Raw genomic sequence first — 17,559 nt, forward strand, 5'->3', positions numbered from 1 at the left:
CAAAGAAGCTGTGTTTATAAGAGACAGTTCAGAGTTGGTCAGAAGCAATGCTGCTTCAGACCAGTTGACATAGGACAGACAGAGTTGGGAGCAATAGTCCCTTCCCACTCCTGCCCCCATTAACCCTAGTTCACTCCAGAGTGCCCCACTGTTCCCTGAAGTTCCAAGGCCACCACCTGCAGAGGACAGGGTGAAGAGAACAAGAGTCACTCATGGAGAATAGGGTCCTCATAGAACAAGACACTGAGCAGATTCCTTGTTTCATTGCTTTAATCAGCAGATGCACACAGCAAACGACATGGAGTGAGCTAGGGGCTTAGACAGAGGGTGGGAGGGTAGCCACAAAGGTGAAGTCCAAGACCAGTGACTAGCGATCCAAGAGAAGATCTGAGTTTCTGGGCTCCAGAGAGAAGATATGCTCTTGGCAAGTTCAGAGCTTTCCCTTGGACCTGTGAGCCTCTCAGGCAGGCCTAGGAGGAGAAGGGGGATGTCCGTGGCGGTTTGCTGTCCTGGATTCCACTCTTCTAGGCTCAGGGTCCACTTCAGCAGCAGCCTCCAGATTGCTGGCCACTGCCCCCTCCACAGCAGCTGGAGCCCCCTGCGGGCTGGCTGCAGCAGCCAGAGCTCTGGGGTCTGTGGCAGTGGGACCTGCGGCGCCTGTGGTGGCTCAGACAGCAGCCACCTCCCCCAGAACTGCAGCAGCCCCCAGAGCTGGAGCCACAGCAGCCTCCGGAGCTGACACTGCAGCAGGAAGAGACTGGAGGGCACTTAGGGGGACACTTTGGGGGGCACTTCTGGGTGGAGCACTTGGGAGGGGGCTGGCACTGCTGCTGGCTCTGCTGGCAGGACATCTCGGTGGCGGGTGTTCAGGAGCTGAAGGAGAGTCAAATAGCAAGTCAGACCCAGGCAGAGGCCACTCCTGCCTATTCTTGTCCTTTCCACATTGTTTCTATTTCCTTTATTTTGATGAACTGTTTAAATGTCATGGTAAATCATTAATCACTGAAAATTTTGTTATTTCTTGTAATTTGGCAAATGCTCTCACACTGTATCTTTTGAGTTCACAATTTCGTCTTAAGACAGTCAAGAATTACTATATCTTTTACAAAGAAGGAAACTGAGGCAGTAAGCCATATGAAAAAATATCTGTCAAGATTAAACATTTAGTAAATTAAAGGAAGCAATTTTTCTCGTGTCAAATAAAACTCTGAAACTGTCCAGTGTGGAAACCTGGGAATATAAACATTTTCTTGGGAAAAGATACTGAAGGATTATCTCTTGGAGTAACTTCCTAGGAGACTTTGTCTTGTAAAAAACAGGCGAATGTACAATTGTAAATGGTTTTGGAGACAGGCTGGTCTCACAGGCTCCCTTTGTTAAGGAAGATGCTGAAGAGCAGTATTTTTGGTGCATAGAGGGGATTTGAACTCAGGTACCCTGGCTCTAGGCTGGTGCACTGCCATATTCATCACACAAAGACCTCACAGTAACATCTTGGCACAGTGATCCTCAGCTTGCTATGTCTAACTACTTAAAGAGATTCTCAATTCCAATTTGAATCTAGAGATAAGTGGGTTTCAAAAAGCCATAAAAGATCCATTAATTATCTCTACTCCACTGATTGAGAGCTACTATCTCCAGCTCAAATTTACAAGGAGTGTCACAGTTTTGCTCTGAAAAGTAAGTGTCCTATTTGAAGCTGTTCTAGCAGAGTCTATTTGCCTGGGTTTCAACTCCCTCTGTCCTTAAAACTCAGCCAGCTGAAGCACAAAGACAGAGCCATCTAATTCTTATTTGTGTTACCAGTTGGCCTTCTCCCTGTCTCCTGTGCACACCCTCCTTCAATCTTTCTGAGGTCTTGACTTCTATCCAGATGGAACTCAGCCCTCAAGGCTCCGCCCAGCCTCCCCTCCTGCCTAGGGCTGAGCAACCCTCTGTGGAAGCCCCAGCTCCTATTCTCAAAGGACACTTACCAGTGTCACAGGCAGCACAGGGTCCTTCAACACCTCAGGAGGTGAGTGGATGGGGTGCTCAGGCCCGGAGCCCTTTTATCCTGGCCTGGGCTCTGTCTGCCTCCAGCTGTGAGACAGGGCCTGAGCATGAGAGGACCTGCCTTCTGACACTCACATGGGTTCTGAGGTGGGTGGTGACTGGCAGCTCCTCACTTGCTTTCCTCCGTGGGGCCCAGAAAAGCTGCTCCCAGCTTGGACTATGGCCACTTAGAAATAGAAATGGCATGGGAAAATCCCTACCATCATTTCCTGTCTTGATCTCCGTGGAGAATACTTAATCTGTTTAGTTTTGAAGCTTGAGTTCTCTATTTTGTTAACTTCCAAATCTTACCTCTGTGGCTCTGGGCAACCTGGCTTAACTCAAGTTTCGTAGAATCCTCTAACCCTCAACTATTTTATAGCTGTGTGTGTGTGTGTGTGTGTCTGTATTACAGCCATTAGGTAACTGGTTAAAGAGTCAGACCTAGAGAGAAACCTGATTCTGCCACTTATTACCCGCATTACCTTATGAAAAACATTAATACCTCATCATTCTTGTTCTCAGTTTGTCACTTCTGTAATAGAGATAATATAAAAATAATTGTCCAGGGATGGCTGAGAGTCAATGAAATAATGCAAAGGAAGTTTCTGGTGGAGAGTTTATAACATGTCATTTTCCCTAAACAAATGCCAATGCATTAATATTTTTAAATTACACCTGCTTTCTAAGGAGAGATCATAGCCTCCAGCTCCATCCGTGTTTCTGCAAAGGACATGATCTTATTCTTTTTTATGGCTGCATACTATTCCATGGTATATGTGTACCACATTTTCTTTATCCAGTCTACCAATGATAGGTATTTAGGTTGATCCCATGTCTTTGCTATTGTGAATAGTGCTGGAGTGAACATACACATTCATATGTCATTATGGTAGAACAATTTATATTCATTTGGGTAACCCTCCTTCTTCAACATCCAGGCTTTATTCCATGACCTATGCATTTCTAAAACAGTGCCATTCAACTGTAACTTCGTTATGAGTCTAAGTTGTCAAATATGACTACAATAAACTATCCTTAATTCTGCAGCTTGGTTCTTATATTTATGTACCCCTCAACAGTTTCTAAAACAGAGGTGGACTCCATAGGTAAGCAATTTAAAAATGAATTGATTACTATTAGCATCATCTTTACTTTGTGTATGACTTAAGCCATCATCATTGGAATTCTCACTCTGAGACATTTACATTACAGTATACTAGCCTTATCACCCTGCAGAAGTATACCACTGAATTACCTGGCTATGGCTCATGTTGTTCCAAAGAATGTATTTAATAATGGAGTAGTCAAGATACTGATTACTCAGCTTACACTGGCAGTTCTGAGCCAGAAGCCCAGCCCATGCATTCCAAGGATGATGAGGATTAGAAGCTATTCTGTCCGTGACTCTGATACCACAAAGGGTAGCACCCAAACTGTCAACTAATCTGGCATGGATTGGGTTAATAAGGTAGCAATATGATGTAACATCATGAGTATTGTTTCCTTATGTTTGGTGTTAGATTTCAATAGCATTTGAAATTTATTGAATTTGGTACCCTTTTAATGCTAACAATATGCACTAGCAAAGGAGTGACTTTCTGAAAGTACATTTGTACGTTGTCAGACTCTCACATCACAAGCGATAGGTTGGAAGAATGCTGAGACCCAGGAAAAATTAACTTAGACTCCGTAGATCTTACTCTGTGTCCCAGAGCCAGCACCATGTGAGTGATTTTTAATTTATTTCCTTCCTCTGCAACCCCTGCATAGAGTAGTAACGATAAACTGATACTCCAAAATTATTAGAAGAATATACAGAATATCTAATTATTTCTTTATAAGTAATTGGATAAAATATGTAAGCATGAAAAACTTGATAAATCTCATCACATAATGAAAGAAATACTATATGTCAGAAAGCATAATTTTAAAAGATGAAAAATATAAATAACCAGTTGAGAAAAAGTAAAGTACATAAGTAAGGAATCGTATTAAAATCTATGAGAAATAGTAAGTCCGTACAACTTTATAGAAAAGAAATAAGGCTATCTACAAATGAATGGGCAAAGTGTATGAACAAACAGATAGCTTGGAAAGAAATACAAATGACCAATACATTTTGAAATTTGTTATCTCATATTTGCATATACAAACAACCAAAGACTTGTATATAAAACAAGGATGGTCTTTCAAGGATGAAGTCTGAGTCTGTCACTGAATTGCCTGGCTGTGGCTCATGTTGTTCCAAACAATGTATTTAATGCGAGAGTAGTGAAGATATTGGTAACTCACCTTACACTAGTAGTTCTGATCTAGAAGCACAGCCCATCCATTTCAAGGATGATAAAGGATTAGAAAATATTCCTTTATATTGAACTAGAAGAAACTGAAAATCAAAAACAAAACAGTATTGCTGAAGGTGATAGGAAATGGGTCTTATAAATTGGAATAATAATGAAAAATAACAAAACAATATTGCTGAAGGTGATAGGAAATGGGTCTTATAAATTGGAATAACAATGAAAAATAACAAAACAGTATTGCTGAAGGTGATAGGAAATGGGTCTTATAAATTGGAATAATAATGAAAATTCAGATGAAATTTGGTGACCCATTACTCAACAAATAATAATTTTCTGTACACAAATCAAAATTTTAAATGTGCATACTTTTTATCCAAGAGTTGTACTTCCAAGAATTTAACTTAAGGAGGAAAGCTTTGAGAAAGAAGATATATAGACAAGAATGATTACCACAGAAAATTAAAATAACATTAAGAGTTGGAAAAGTTGCAAGATGTAAGAATAAATTTATATTAACCAGCAACAAGTAATTCAAAAATATAATTTTAAAAATTGCCATTTAAAATAGCAAAAATACATAAAGTCTAACATACAATTTTAATGTAAAATATATTTGATAAAATGAGAAGACTATTAAACAGCATTACAGAATATCATAATAAAGAGTTATACCATATATATGGGTGAGTAGAAAAAAATTATAATAAAATATAATAATTTTTCATGAATTAATGCATATTCTCAATGATGTTTTCATCAAAATTCTAATGATGATTTGTTTTGCTTCATCTTCATCGTGTGGGACGTGACAAACTGACTCTAATGTTTATATAAAATAACAAAGGTTTAATAATCACCAAGACAATCTTAAGGAATGATGGAACCTGTGTGATTTAGATATCACAATTGATTATACACCTATGATAATTAAGGCAACAGATGTTCTCAGAGGTGCTGACAAATTGACAATGACAAGAATTGTTCACTCAATTATAAATCTACAGAAATGTGAAAAATTGATTCTGACCCATAGGTATTTCAGATGAGTGGGGGGAAATGGAAAATTTGATTACAATACTAAGACAATTGGTTATCCATTCAGAAAAATGTTTAAAATACATAAAATGTACAAAAATTCCTTTCTTGATTGAATAAAAACCTTCATTTTTAAAAAGAAAAAAATTTCAACTTTTAACAGATAGGTAAAAGATTTCTGGACTTACAAATGGTTGAGATTTATTAAAATCATGAAAATCACAAACCATAGTTATTGTTGCAGAAATTCAACTATGTTTAAAATAAAACACTAGTTCATCAAATGACACCATTAAAATGCAAACAGGAACACACTTGCTTGGAAAAGGTATTCACAACGCATTTAATAGCAGTACATTAGTAACTAGAATATGTAAAGAACATTTACAAATACTAACAAAAGCAGATAAACAAATTGAAAAACATTTTTTAAAAAAAGCAGACGAGTTACAGAAGAGAAAGCTCACTCAAATAACCAAAAATATATTAAAATATGCTCTGATCACTACAAAACAGAGGAACACATATTAAACTACAAACAGATACCAATGCACATCCATCAAATGGCAATTATTGAAGTTTAGCAACAATGTGCAGCAAGAAAGATTCTTATACACCATAGGTGCAAACTGAAATCAATATGAGCAATTTGGAGAGATAGGTGTGATCCAACATTCAGCACTTCCACTTATAGGTACATAACTTGGTGAGACTCTCCCACAAATACACAAGTAGACATGCACAAAAATTTCCATAGCTGCAATATTGATACAGTGAAAAGTGAGAACACTCTAAATGTCCATCCAAAAGAGAGAAGCTAACAAATCATGATGCACTCATAAGATGCACACTACACAGTTGTGAAAATGAGTAAACTATGGCTATACAGATCAACTTGAGTAACTAGCAAAAATAATGTTTAAGGAAGAGAACAAGTGAAAAATGAGTGTCTTAAGTATGATGCCATTTCTATAGAGTTAAAACCATGTAATCCATAATACATACTGTATCAGGGTAACCTGTACAGAATAAAATTGGAATACATAACAATTTGGTTTGAAGCGGGTTGCATGGGCTCATTAACACTGGAGAAGCAAGAAGGGCAGTATTAGGGCCAAAACTTCAAAGCTCCAAGAGTGAGAAGTGAGAACCTTAAAGGCAGGTGCCCTTCAGGCAGATCAAAGCAGGAGATGATAGTAGGGATTTCCCCACCCCACCTCTATTTCTAAGTGGCCATATTCCATGCTGGTAGCAGCTCTCCTGAGCACCCATGAAGGCAGACATGTGCAGAGCTACCAGTCACCACATGTCACAGGACCTACGTGGGTGTCAGGAGGCAGGTCCTCTCATGCCCAGGCCCTGTCTCACTACTGGAGGAAGAGCCCAATGGACAGGATAAAAGGTCTCAGGGCCACAGAACCCCATCCATTCACTTCCCGAGGTGCTGAAGGACCCTGTGCTGCTTGTGACCTCAGTAAGTGTTCCCTGGGTACTCAATCAGGGGCTCCCACAAAGGAATGCCTAGATCAGGGCAGGAGGGGAGGCCGGGCATGGACTCCAGGGCTGGGGTGGTGCTGGAATTCATATGAGTGAAAGAGGGAGTCTCAAGAAAACCAAGCAAGGGCAATGGGGACAGACCAGGGACATGAGAAGGAGGAGTCCTGAGATGGTGTTCTGGAGAAATGAGATGGATCTAGAGTTCTTGGGTCTCTAGTCTGAAGGCATTGCGACATTGCCTCCCATGTTCACCTGTAACTGCTTTCAGAAAGGGAGGTTTACCTTGAAAAATGTAACTGTCCTTTCCTGAAAAGTTGAGATGGAAACAGTGGTTCCCAGCCAGTGTAGAGGATATCACAGCTAACTGACTCTCCTAAACTCACATTTAATGGTACTTAACTTGGTAAGGCAAGGACAGTAGACAAACAAAATATAAGTGCTGAGCACTCGGTATAGTGTTTGTCTGCTGAGAATTTCAGAGCATTGGACTAAGTCGGAAACCTGGATACAAGCCTCAACTTAATTCAATGATATTTTTCCTCAGTTAGTTTTCCAACATCCTTTGCAGTTCTGAACTTCTATGTCCTTACAACAAGGTAATCTAGAAAATTCTTCCAAGAGAAAATGACTGTTTCCCCTTGAAAAACAATTTTATTTCTGAACCCCTTTCTAGATTGTTTTCATGATTCAGGTGTGTAGTTGAAGCAGAATGTCTCCTCTACATACTACATGCTTGATTTTAAGAATGGTCTCTTAATATCTTTTGGCTTCGGCTTTCTAATTATAAAATAGTTGAAAATGCTTTATGATTTTATAAGTATATAAAAAGCATAAGGTTCAAAACAGAGGCTATAAGTGTGCTTAGCCAACTATTAGAAATAATGAAAACTCCCGTGATTAATTAGCTGCAACTGCACTAAGGAGTTCATCAAAATGAAGGGATTAGAAATGATGCTGAAAGGGCAAGAATAGGCAAGGATGGCTTCTGCCTGGGTCTAACTTTCTGTCTGACTCTCTTTCAGCTCCTGAACGCCCACATCGAGATGTCCTGCCAGCAGAGCCAGCAACAGTGCCAGCCCCCACCCAAGTGCACCCCCAAGTGCACTCCCAAGTGCCCTGCCCCTAAATGCCCCCCAAAGTGTCCCCCTAAGTGCCCTCCAGTCTCTTCCTGCTGCAGTGTCAGCTCCGGAGGCTGCTGTGGCTCCAGCTCTGGGGGCTGCTGCAGCTCTGGGGGAGGTGGCTGCTGTCTGAGCCATCACAGGCGCCGCAGGTCCCACTGCCACAGACCCCAGCGCTCTGACTGCTGCAGCCAGCCCGCAGGGGGCTCCAGTTGCTGTGGAGGGGGCAGTGGCCAGCACTCTGGAGGCTGCTGCTGAAGTGGATCCTGAACCTAAAAGAACATAAATGGCCAAATATTTCCCTCTCCTCTTCCTTCTCCTTCCGGGCCTGCCCATGTTGCTGAAAGATCTTGGTGAAGACTGAGCTCAAGCATAGGGGATTCTTCTGTCTTGGAGTTCAGAGGCCCAAAACTTCTCCCACAAAGCCTTCTAATGACCTCGGTTTGCATATGTGTGGTTGCTCTGGGAAGCGCAAAACACAGACCTATATCCCTTTGCAGCTTGTCTTTTTGCATAGCTCAGCCTGATGTGAAACAATAAAACCAGAAATACACATTCCTTTTTGCCTTGACTGTTATTTCTTCATTGCTTTTCATACTCTGTCCTCATCTCCAGGCTCTCCCAAGATGTTAGTATCTACAGACCTTATTCATATTTCGCCAGTCTTCCTACTAATATCCTTTATAGCAAAAGACAATTTTGTTGGTTCAGAATCCAATCCAGGATCCTCCATTGGCTTGACATAGTTGCCACGATTCTTCAATCTCCAATCTGAAATGCTTTTTCAGTCTTTCTTTGTCTTCCCTGACACTGACCTTTCAAAAGAACCATTGGTTTTGTAGAATGCCCCTCAATTTGGGTTTGTCTGATGTTTCCTCTTGAGCAGGCTCAGATGACACATTTTTGCAAATATCCCACAAAAGTGGTGTTATCCTTAGAGCATGATGTCAAGCCTTACCTGATGTTTAATTGTCCCATTCCTGGAGATACAACTTCGACCACTTGATCTGCCAACTTCCTCTATTGCAAATTTAATATTTATTCCTTTGAATTAAAAATTTATGAAGGAAAGAATAAACTTTTTTTTTTTTTTTGAGTTGGAGTCTCACTGTCACTCAGGCTGCAGTGCAGTGGCATGATCTTGGCTCATTGCAACAACCACTTCCTGGGTTCAAGCATTTCTCTTGCCTCAGTCTCACAGGTAACTGGGATTTCAGGTGTGTGACACCATGCCCGGCTACTTTTTGTATTTTTAGTAGAGATGGGGTTTCAACATGTTGGCCATGTTGGTCTTGATCTCCTGACCTCAAGTTATTTGCCCACCTCAGCCTTCCTAAGGGCTAGGATTACAGGCGTGAGCCACAGTGCCCAGCCTAAATATTTATTTTGTATCAAACATTTTCCCAAAACATTTTTAGTATAATTGATGTTCTTTTACAAAATTATTATTACTATAGTGTTGCTAGTATCATCGAGTATAGTTTTTTTAAATGTATTTATCTCATACCCTGAGTCTATGCACAAAAGTAAAGCAAAGAGAGGTGGTGAGGATGGGTCCTGAGCAAAATCAGCAATGTCCTGCAATGCAACTACTTGAAGGAAGTCCATTACAATTTCTTCTTGTTGAACTCTTGTTATATCTAATTTCCTGTGATGACCATTCTTATCCATTTCTCTCTCCTATATTATAACTCTACTTTCAGGTAAATTCCTAGAACATAGTTTTTGTGTGAAAAGATATGCTTATTATAAATTTAAACTCATTACGCCTCAATAAGTATTAAATTGTTATCCAGAATTGGTATGCCAATTCATATTGCCATCTCAAAACGTGTATTACCACCAACTGTCACATACTATTTTGTTGGTTATTAAAATGATTGTCATTTTGAAATAAGTAAATATAAATCTGTTAGTCTCCTTTCTCAAATTCAAGATACTTCTTTTTTATTTTGTTTGTATTTGTTTGAATATCAGTAAAGTTGAATATGTTTTTTGAAATTTTTTGTTTGTTTGTTTTAGATGGAGTTTCACTCTTTTGCCCAGGTTGGAGTGAAGTGGCGCGATCTCGGCTCACTGCAACCTCAGTCCTCTGGGTTCAAGCGATTCCCCTGCCACAGCTTCCCAGGTGGCTGGGATTACAGGTGTCTGCCACCACGCCCTGTTAATTTTTGTATTTTTAGTAGAGGCAGGGTTTCAGCTTGTTGGCCAGGCTGGTCTCAAACTCCTGACCTCAGGTGACCCACCCACCTCAGCCTCCCAAAGTGCTAGCATTACAGGTGTGAGCCACTGTGCCTGATCTTTTTCAATTTTATTTGCCATTATATTTGCCTGTATGTGTACATATGTGATGGTTAATTTTATGTGTCAACTTGGCTAGGCTACGGTTCCCAGATCTTGCTCTAGCACCAGTCACCAGTCTAAATGTTGTTGTGGACATATTTTTTTAAATGTGACTAATATTTAAATCAGTAGAGTTTGAGTAAAGCAGATTACCCTCCATAATATGGGCAGGCCTCAGCCAGTCAGTCAAAGGTCTTAAGAGAAAAGACTGATAACCAGAGAGAGAAAAAATATTCTGCCTTCAGGAACAAGGAATGCTTACACACTCTTGGTGGGAGTGTAAATTAGTTCTGCCATTATAGAAGACAGTGTGGCGAGTCCTTAAAGACCAGCAATATCATTCAAGCCAGCCATCCCATTACTAGGTACATACCCAAAGAAATATAAACTATTCTACTGTAAAGACACATGAACACGTATGTTCATTGCAACACTACTCACAATAGCAAAGACATGGAATCATCCTAAATGTTCATCAATGATAGATTGGATTAAGAAAATGTGGTGCCTATATACCAAGGAATACTATGCAGCCATAAAAAAGGATGAGATCACGTACTTTGCAGGGACATGGATGGAGCTGGAGGCCATTATCCTTAGCAAACTAACACAGGAACAGAAAAACAAACACTGCATGTTCTCACTTATAAGTGGGAGCTAAATGATGAGAACACATGGACACATACAGGGGAACAATACACACTGGGGCCTGTCAGAGGGTGGAGGGTGGGAGAAAGGAGAGGATCAGGAAAAATAACTAGTGGATATTAGGCTTAGTACCTTGGTGATGAAATAATCCGTACAACAAAACCCCATAGCACAAGTTTACCTATGTAACAAACCTGCACTTGTACCCCTAAACTGAAAATAAAAGTTAAAACTAAATCTGCCTCCAGAATGATTTTGGACTTGAGACTGCAACATCAGCTCTCCCCTGAATCTGCATTCTGCCATCCTTCCCTACAAATTTTGTTTTGCCGTCCCTGATAGTCACTTGAGCCATTGCTGCAAAATAGTCCTCTTTCTGTCTTTCTTGCTCACTCTTACTTTAAAAACATAACAGAATCTCAAAGAATATAGTCTTAAGGACAAGTTTTCTGAGTGAGTTCTGGAATTTCTGGAATTTGTTCTCTAGCCTAACTAGATTTAAATGCACTAATGAACCCTATTTCCCATAGTGAAGAGAACACTGATAGTAAATGTGACTATAGGGATATGCAAAATATCACTATTGGATGTTTCTAATCAGATGCTTATAAGAGACAAGGTTTTGAGTGGCTATGGATTTGCTACCTGAGAATACTTTTGTCAAACTAATGAATATAAAGAGATTGGCTGGTTGCTCCCCATTGTGTTAAGTAAGATGGGAGAAGAAAATGATGAGGTCCAGGATTTGAATCCTCAGTTTGTGCACCACATAAATAACCATGCAGCACATAAATAACCTGAAAGTTTTTATGTCTGTCCTGAAAAAAACTCTTATCTTCTGTAGTCTCAGAGCTGAAACTGCTAAAAACTAAACCCCAAATATTTTCAGTGAATGACTGAATTACAATACAAATTAAATTTCCAAATTCTCAGCATGTCTACAGATAAAGTGAAGCCATTCTTCAGTCTCCTCCAGTCTGAAATGGTTCCTCAGTCTTTCTTTGCCTTCCTTGACACTGACCTTTTTAAAGAACCATTGGTTTTGTAGAATGCCCCTCAATTTGGGTTTGCCTGATGTTTCCTCTTGACCAGGCTCAGACTACACATTTTTGTAAATATCCCACAAAAGTGGTGTTGTCCTTAGAGCATGATGTCAAGCCTTACATGATGTTTAATTGTCCCATTCCTGGAGATATAACTTCGACCACTTGATCTGACAGCTTTCTCTACTGCAAATTTAATATTTATTCCTTTGAATTAAAAACTTATGAAGGAGAGAATCAACTTTTTTTTGTTGTTGTTGGAGTCTCACTGTCGCTCAGGTTGCAGTGCAGTGGCACGATCGCGGCTCATTGCAACAACCACTTCCTGGGCTAAAGCATTTCTCCTTGACATTGATTAAGAAGAAATGGGGGCCGGGCACAGTGATTCATGCTTGTAATCCCAGCACTTTGGCAGGGGGAGGTGGGTGAATCACTTGAGGTCAGGAGTTCGAGACCAGCCTGATCAACATAGTGAGACCCTGTCTCTTCTAAAAAAATAAATAAATAAATACAAAAATTAGCCTGGCATTGTGGCACACGCCTGTAATCCCAGCTACTCTAAAGGCTGAGACTGGAGAATCACTTGAACCCAGGAGGCGGAGGTTGCCGTGAGCCAAGATCTCACCACTGTACTCCAGCCTGGGTGACAGAGTGAGACTCTGTCTAAAAACAAGAAGAGGAAGAAGAAGAGGAGGAGGAGAAGGAGGAGGAGGAAGAAGAAAGAAGAAGAAGAAGAAGAAGAAGAAGAAGAAGAAGAAGAAGAAGAAGAAGAAGGAGGAGGAGGAGGAGGAGGAGGAGGAGGAGGAGGAGGAGGAGGAGGAGAAGAAGGAGGAGAAGGAGAAGGAGAAGGAGAAGGAAGAAGGAAGAAGGAAGAAGGAAGAAAGAAGAAAGAAGAAACAAGAAAGAAGAAAGAAAGAAGGAGGAGGAGGAGGAGGAACGAGACTCTGAAAATTGGAATGAGGACCAATGAGAAAATCCTGATGACAGTGGAAACACTATAGCCCTGAATTTGGTTGCGTCTTCTTTGCCAGTAGAAGCAGCCTTTCCACACCCACCTGAGGAGACTGACCCTGATTTTCCTAAGGAAACTGTAATGGGCTCCTGTGAGGCAGTTGCCTTGAAAGACATTGATGATTCATCTCAGGACCCCTCCCTATCAACTCTTTTTGCTTCTAGAGTGAAGTCCCAGCAGGTCCCCCGTGGTGAGGTACAACATGTGACCCAAGACAAGGTGCACTACGCTCCAAAAGAACTACAGTGTATACAGACAGACATTCAGGGAATATGTATGTGACCTAGAAATGACAGGCCTGCCTTGTTTTGCTGCAGAGGAAGAGATTCAGAGCATTAGGGAGATTGGAATATTAGAATTAATTTGTCATGAAATGACAAATCACCCACCTTGGAAGGCCCAGATGATTCACCTTTTATCACAGTTGTGAAAAATATGTTTGTGAGGGGAGGCTCAGCATCCTTGAAGAGCTCTAAAAAGCTTAGATTGGCTGGGCACGGTGGCTCATGCCTGAAAGCCTAGCACTCTGGGAGGCCGAAGTGGACAGATCACGAGATCAGGAGATCAAGACCATCCTGGCTAACACGGTGAAACCCTGTCTCTACTAAAAATACAAAAAATTAGCCAGGTATGGTAGCATGCACCTGTAATCCCAGCTACTCAGGAGGCTGAGGCAGGAGAATCGCTTGAACCTGGGAGGCAGAGGTTGCAGTGAGCTGAGATCACGCCACCACACTCCAGCATGGGTGACAGAGTGAGACTGTGTCTCAAAAAAAAAAAAAAAAAAAAAAAAGGCTTAGATTGCCATTCTCTCTGTAGATCAACAATTTCAGTGGGATCTGCTGTTACTGAAAATGATGGGAAAAATTGGATCCCTGGGCGTCAGGGGCCAAGGAATGGCACATAATCACCAAAAGCAAAGTGGATGGGTGTGGCTACCATATGGACAGCAGAATCCAAGCAGCAATCAGAATATTCTGACCCACAGGCATGTAGAATGCTGGCTAGTTGGTCACGCTATCCCTAGAAGTGAAATAAATGGGAAGTCTACTAAATTCTTTCTTGATCTGTATACGAGAAGAGTTCCAGACAAGTGAAAAAAAGTCCAACTTGAATCATGAAAACAGTCACAGTTCCTCAGTCAAAGCCCAGGCTTGAGCTACTTTATGGACTCCGAACCCTTCAAAGGAAGGAGAGGCCAGATCTCCTTGAAGAAAGAGCCTAGTACACTGCTAAACATTTATACTGTTTTTCTTTCTCCCAAAGGGACCTACACCTTTCTACCAGGGTGGCCGTGCATTGGGAAAAGGAAATAATAATCAGACTGTTTTGGATAACTGGACACTGGCTCTAAATTGACACTAATTTCAAGGGACTTAAAATGCCACTTTGCTCCACCAGTCAGAGTAGGAGCTTATGGAAGTTAAGTGATCCATGGAATTTTAGCTCAGTTCCATCTCACAGTGTGTCTCTGCACCCATTCTGTGATTATTTACTCAGTTCCAGAAGGCATAATTTTAACAGGCATACTCGGCAACTGGCAGAATTCTCTTATCAGTTCCCTGACCTGTGAAGTGATGACCAAATAGAAGCCTTTAGAACTGCTTCCACCTGGGAAAATAATGAACCAAACGCAACACCATATTACTGGAGAGACTGCAGATATTGGTGCCATTGTCAAGGACTTGAAAGATACAGAGATGATAGTTCTCACCACATCCCTATTCAACTCACCTATTTAACTTGTTCAGAACATAGTTGAATCTTGAAGAATGAAATTGGGTGTCTATGGATTGATTTATGTTTCCCCAGAATCCATATATTGAAGTTGTAACTTCCAGTATGGCTATATTTGGAACTAGGGCTCTTAGGAAGGTGATAAAGTCATGAGTGTCAGGCCCTCATCTCATAGGGCTTGTGCCCTTGTAAGAAGAGAGATAGATGCCAGAGATTTCCTTTTAGCCATGTGAAGACACAGTGAGAAGGTAGCCATCTGTAAGCCAGAAAAGGAGCTCTCATCAGAAACTAAATCAACCGGCACCTTGACCTTGGTGGGCTTCCCAGCCTCCAGAACTACTAGAAATAAATTTCTATTATTTGGGCCACCTAATTTATAGTATTTTGTTATGACAGCTGGAGCAGACTAATACACTGAATTATTATAAGCCTAGCCAGGGGATGACTCCATTTACAGGTGTTGTACTAGATGTGGTATTTGCTTGAGCAAATTAGCACATACTCTATTACACAGCTATTGATCTGGATTTTTTTTTCTTCTTACCTATTAGTAATGACTACCATAATCAGTTTGTTTTCAGCTGGCAAGGGCAGCAATACAACTTCACTGTCTTACCTGCCACCATGGCCACTTTGTTCATGAGCTCACTGGGAAATGACAGGAGAGGCTGGGGAAAGATTCTCACTGGTATCCACAGAATAGGTTATCCTGTCCACTTATTTATTAAAGTCTCTGCTAAGGTTATTGTTTAGGAAACATTCATATGGAACACAAATATCTTACATTTTTTGCTCATTTAAAGAGATATCTGTACATACCTCTTTCCCTATTCTCCCTAAGTGGCTATTGTTCTCCTCACCCTGTCCTCTGCAGGTGGTGGCCTTGGAACTTCAGGAGCCAGTGGGACACTGTGGCTTGAATTGGGGTCAATGAGGGAAAGTGTGGGAAGGGACTTCCAACTCTGTCTGTCCTATGTCAATTGGCCTGAAGCAGCATTGCTTGTGACCAAGTCTGAAATGTCTTTTGTAAACACGGCTCCTTTGCTTCTGGTCCCCTTTAAGGCCCTGACTGGTCTCTCCATGCTCCTCTCCCTCTATGAGTGCCGTCTGCTCCTCCTGATCTAGCTTCACCCGACATCCTTCCTCCTTCACACATGTATGCACATACACACACATCACATGCAAATACACACACTTCCACACATGGACAGGTGCACATGCACACATGCACACATTGATGATTCGTCTCAGGACCCCTCCCTATCACCTCTTTTTGCTTCTAGAGTGAAGTCTCAGCAGGGGACTCCCAGTTTTCTCACTAATTACTTCTGAAATCAGTTTAGTTCAAGGCATATTTTGTGTGTAAAAATTGCACTTGTATTAACCTTCCATTAAATCTTATCTCTTTCTTCCTCTTCCATCTCCATTAAATTCTCTGCATGTTTTTCCAGAACACATTCCCTATACCACATGTCTGAAATTGTCACTCTACTTCTGCAAAACAGAGGCTTTCTACAGAACAATGTATGTGCTTCTTAAGTATTACATTTGGGACTCAGCAGGAAGTGTTTCCAAATTCTTTTCTAAGGTTTACCATTCATGCTTCCCATGACACCCCATGTTCTTGCCGCACTGAGCAACTCACTTTTGCACAGATATAACTTACCCTTGCATATCTTCATCCTTTTTTTCTGAGAACCTGTAAGTAGAATTTAGCATCAATAGCTCCATATCCAGAATACTGTAAGTCTTCAATAAAGAGTAGCTTCTCTTGATATTTTATAAGTGTTGCCACTACTACTAATGCTACTCTTAGTATCACTACTAACTACTATAATCACTACTTACTATTACTATTAGCAGCTTTACTTGCTATTTCCTCTATCTGAAGTTCCTCCAAATCTCTCCCCACCATCTGGACATTTTGTAATTCTGTCCTTCTTTTAAGACTCACCTCAAATGTCATCCTTCTATGAAATCTTATCCAATTGTGTGTTTTCTTAAGCTGGTGCATGTTAAATAATCTGTCTACAACCTTCACATTGAGCAAGCTTAGCTTGGAGGATGTAATTAAAATTTTAGTTTTATAAAAATTAAAAAATTTTTAAAGTAAAATTGTCTTTAAAATTTCACTCAATGGGATGGTTTTCTGATTCCTAAATGAAAAGTTGAAAGGCCAACTGACTTTACAGCTCTTTCCAAGTAATGGAAAGTGATTTGCTACTTGAAATCACAAACCTGGGCCCATTGCAGTGGCTCATGCCTATAATCTCAGCTCTTCGGGAGGCCCAAGAGAGAGGATCACTTGAACCTAGGAGTTTCAGACCAGCCGGGACAGCAAAGCAAGACCCCATCTCTAAAACAAAAAAATTACAAACTTGGTTTCAGTTCAGTAATGAAATATCCAGTCGGAAAAACAATATCAATGCCAAATTTGATTGGCTGATTGATTTTTTTTTTTTTTTTTTTTTGAGACAGAGTCTCACTCTGTGCAGGCTGGAGTGCAGTGGTGCAATCACGGTTCGCTGCAACCTCAACCTCCTAGGTTCAAGGGATTTTCCCACCTCAGCCTACTGAGTAACTGGGACTACAGGCACAGACCATCATGCAAGGCTGATGTTTGCATATTTTTTTAAAGACAGGATTTTGCTGTGTTGTCCAGGGTGGTCTCAAACTTCTGGCCTCAAGGGATCTGCCTGTCTCAACCTGCCAAATTGCTGGGATTATAGGCATGAGCCACTGCACTGGGCCTCAAATTTGATTGAATGGCATATTTGCCCGTGAACCCG

At 40.9% G+C, this 17,559-nt stretch overlaps 2 protein-coding genes across 3 annotated transcripts; one reads left to right on the forward strand and one right to left on the reverse strand.

The window, feature by feature from the left end:
- Positions 1 to 255: 255 nt before the first annotated feature.
- On the reverse strand, positions 256 to 2,024 carry LOC113219809 (late cornified envelope protein 1C-like). 2 transcript variants are annotated; one of them, XM_031934999.1, is made up of 3 exons: positions 1,974 to 2,024; positions 808 to 873; positions 256 to 741 (listed from the first exon to the last, which is right to left on the reverse strand). In XM_031934999.1, exons 2-3 carry the CDS (start codon positions 849 to 851, stop codon positions 543 to 545), a joined length of 243 nt encoding a protein of 80 aa, XP_031790859.1. In that variant the 5' UTR covers positions 852 to 873; positions 1,974 to 2,024; the 3' UTR covers positions 256 to 542. The 2 variants fall into 2 exon arrangements, with proteins under 2 accessions (XP_031790859.1, XP_026303556.1); XM_026447771.2 differs by having other exon boundaries at positions 256 to 873.
- Positions 2,025 to 7,442: 5,418 nt separating this feature from the next.
- Positions 7,443 to 8,539, forward strand: LOC111543924 (late cornified envelope protein 1C-like). The gene has a single exon (XM_023214336.2). It carries the CDS (start codon positions 7,913 to 7,915, stop codon positions 8,243 to 8,245), a length of 333 nt encoding a protein of 110 aa, XP_023070104.1. The 5' UTR covers positions 7,443 to 7,912; the 3' UTR covers positions 8,246 to 8,539.
- The last annotated feature ends 9,020 nt before the right edge of the window (positions 8,540 to 17,559 follow it).

The sequence above is a fragment of the Piliocolobus tephrosceles genome, chromosome 1 (genome assembly GCF_002776525.5).
Source record: "Piliocolobus tephrosceles isolate RC106 chromosome 1, ASM277652v3, whole genome shotgun sequence".
NCBI classification, from domain to species: domain Eukaryota; kingdom Metazoa; phylum Chordata; class Mammalia; order Primates; family Cercopithecidae; genus Piliocolobus; species Piliocolobus tephrosceles.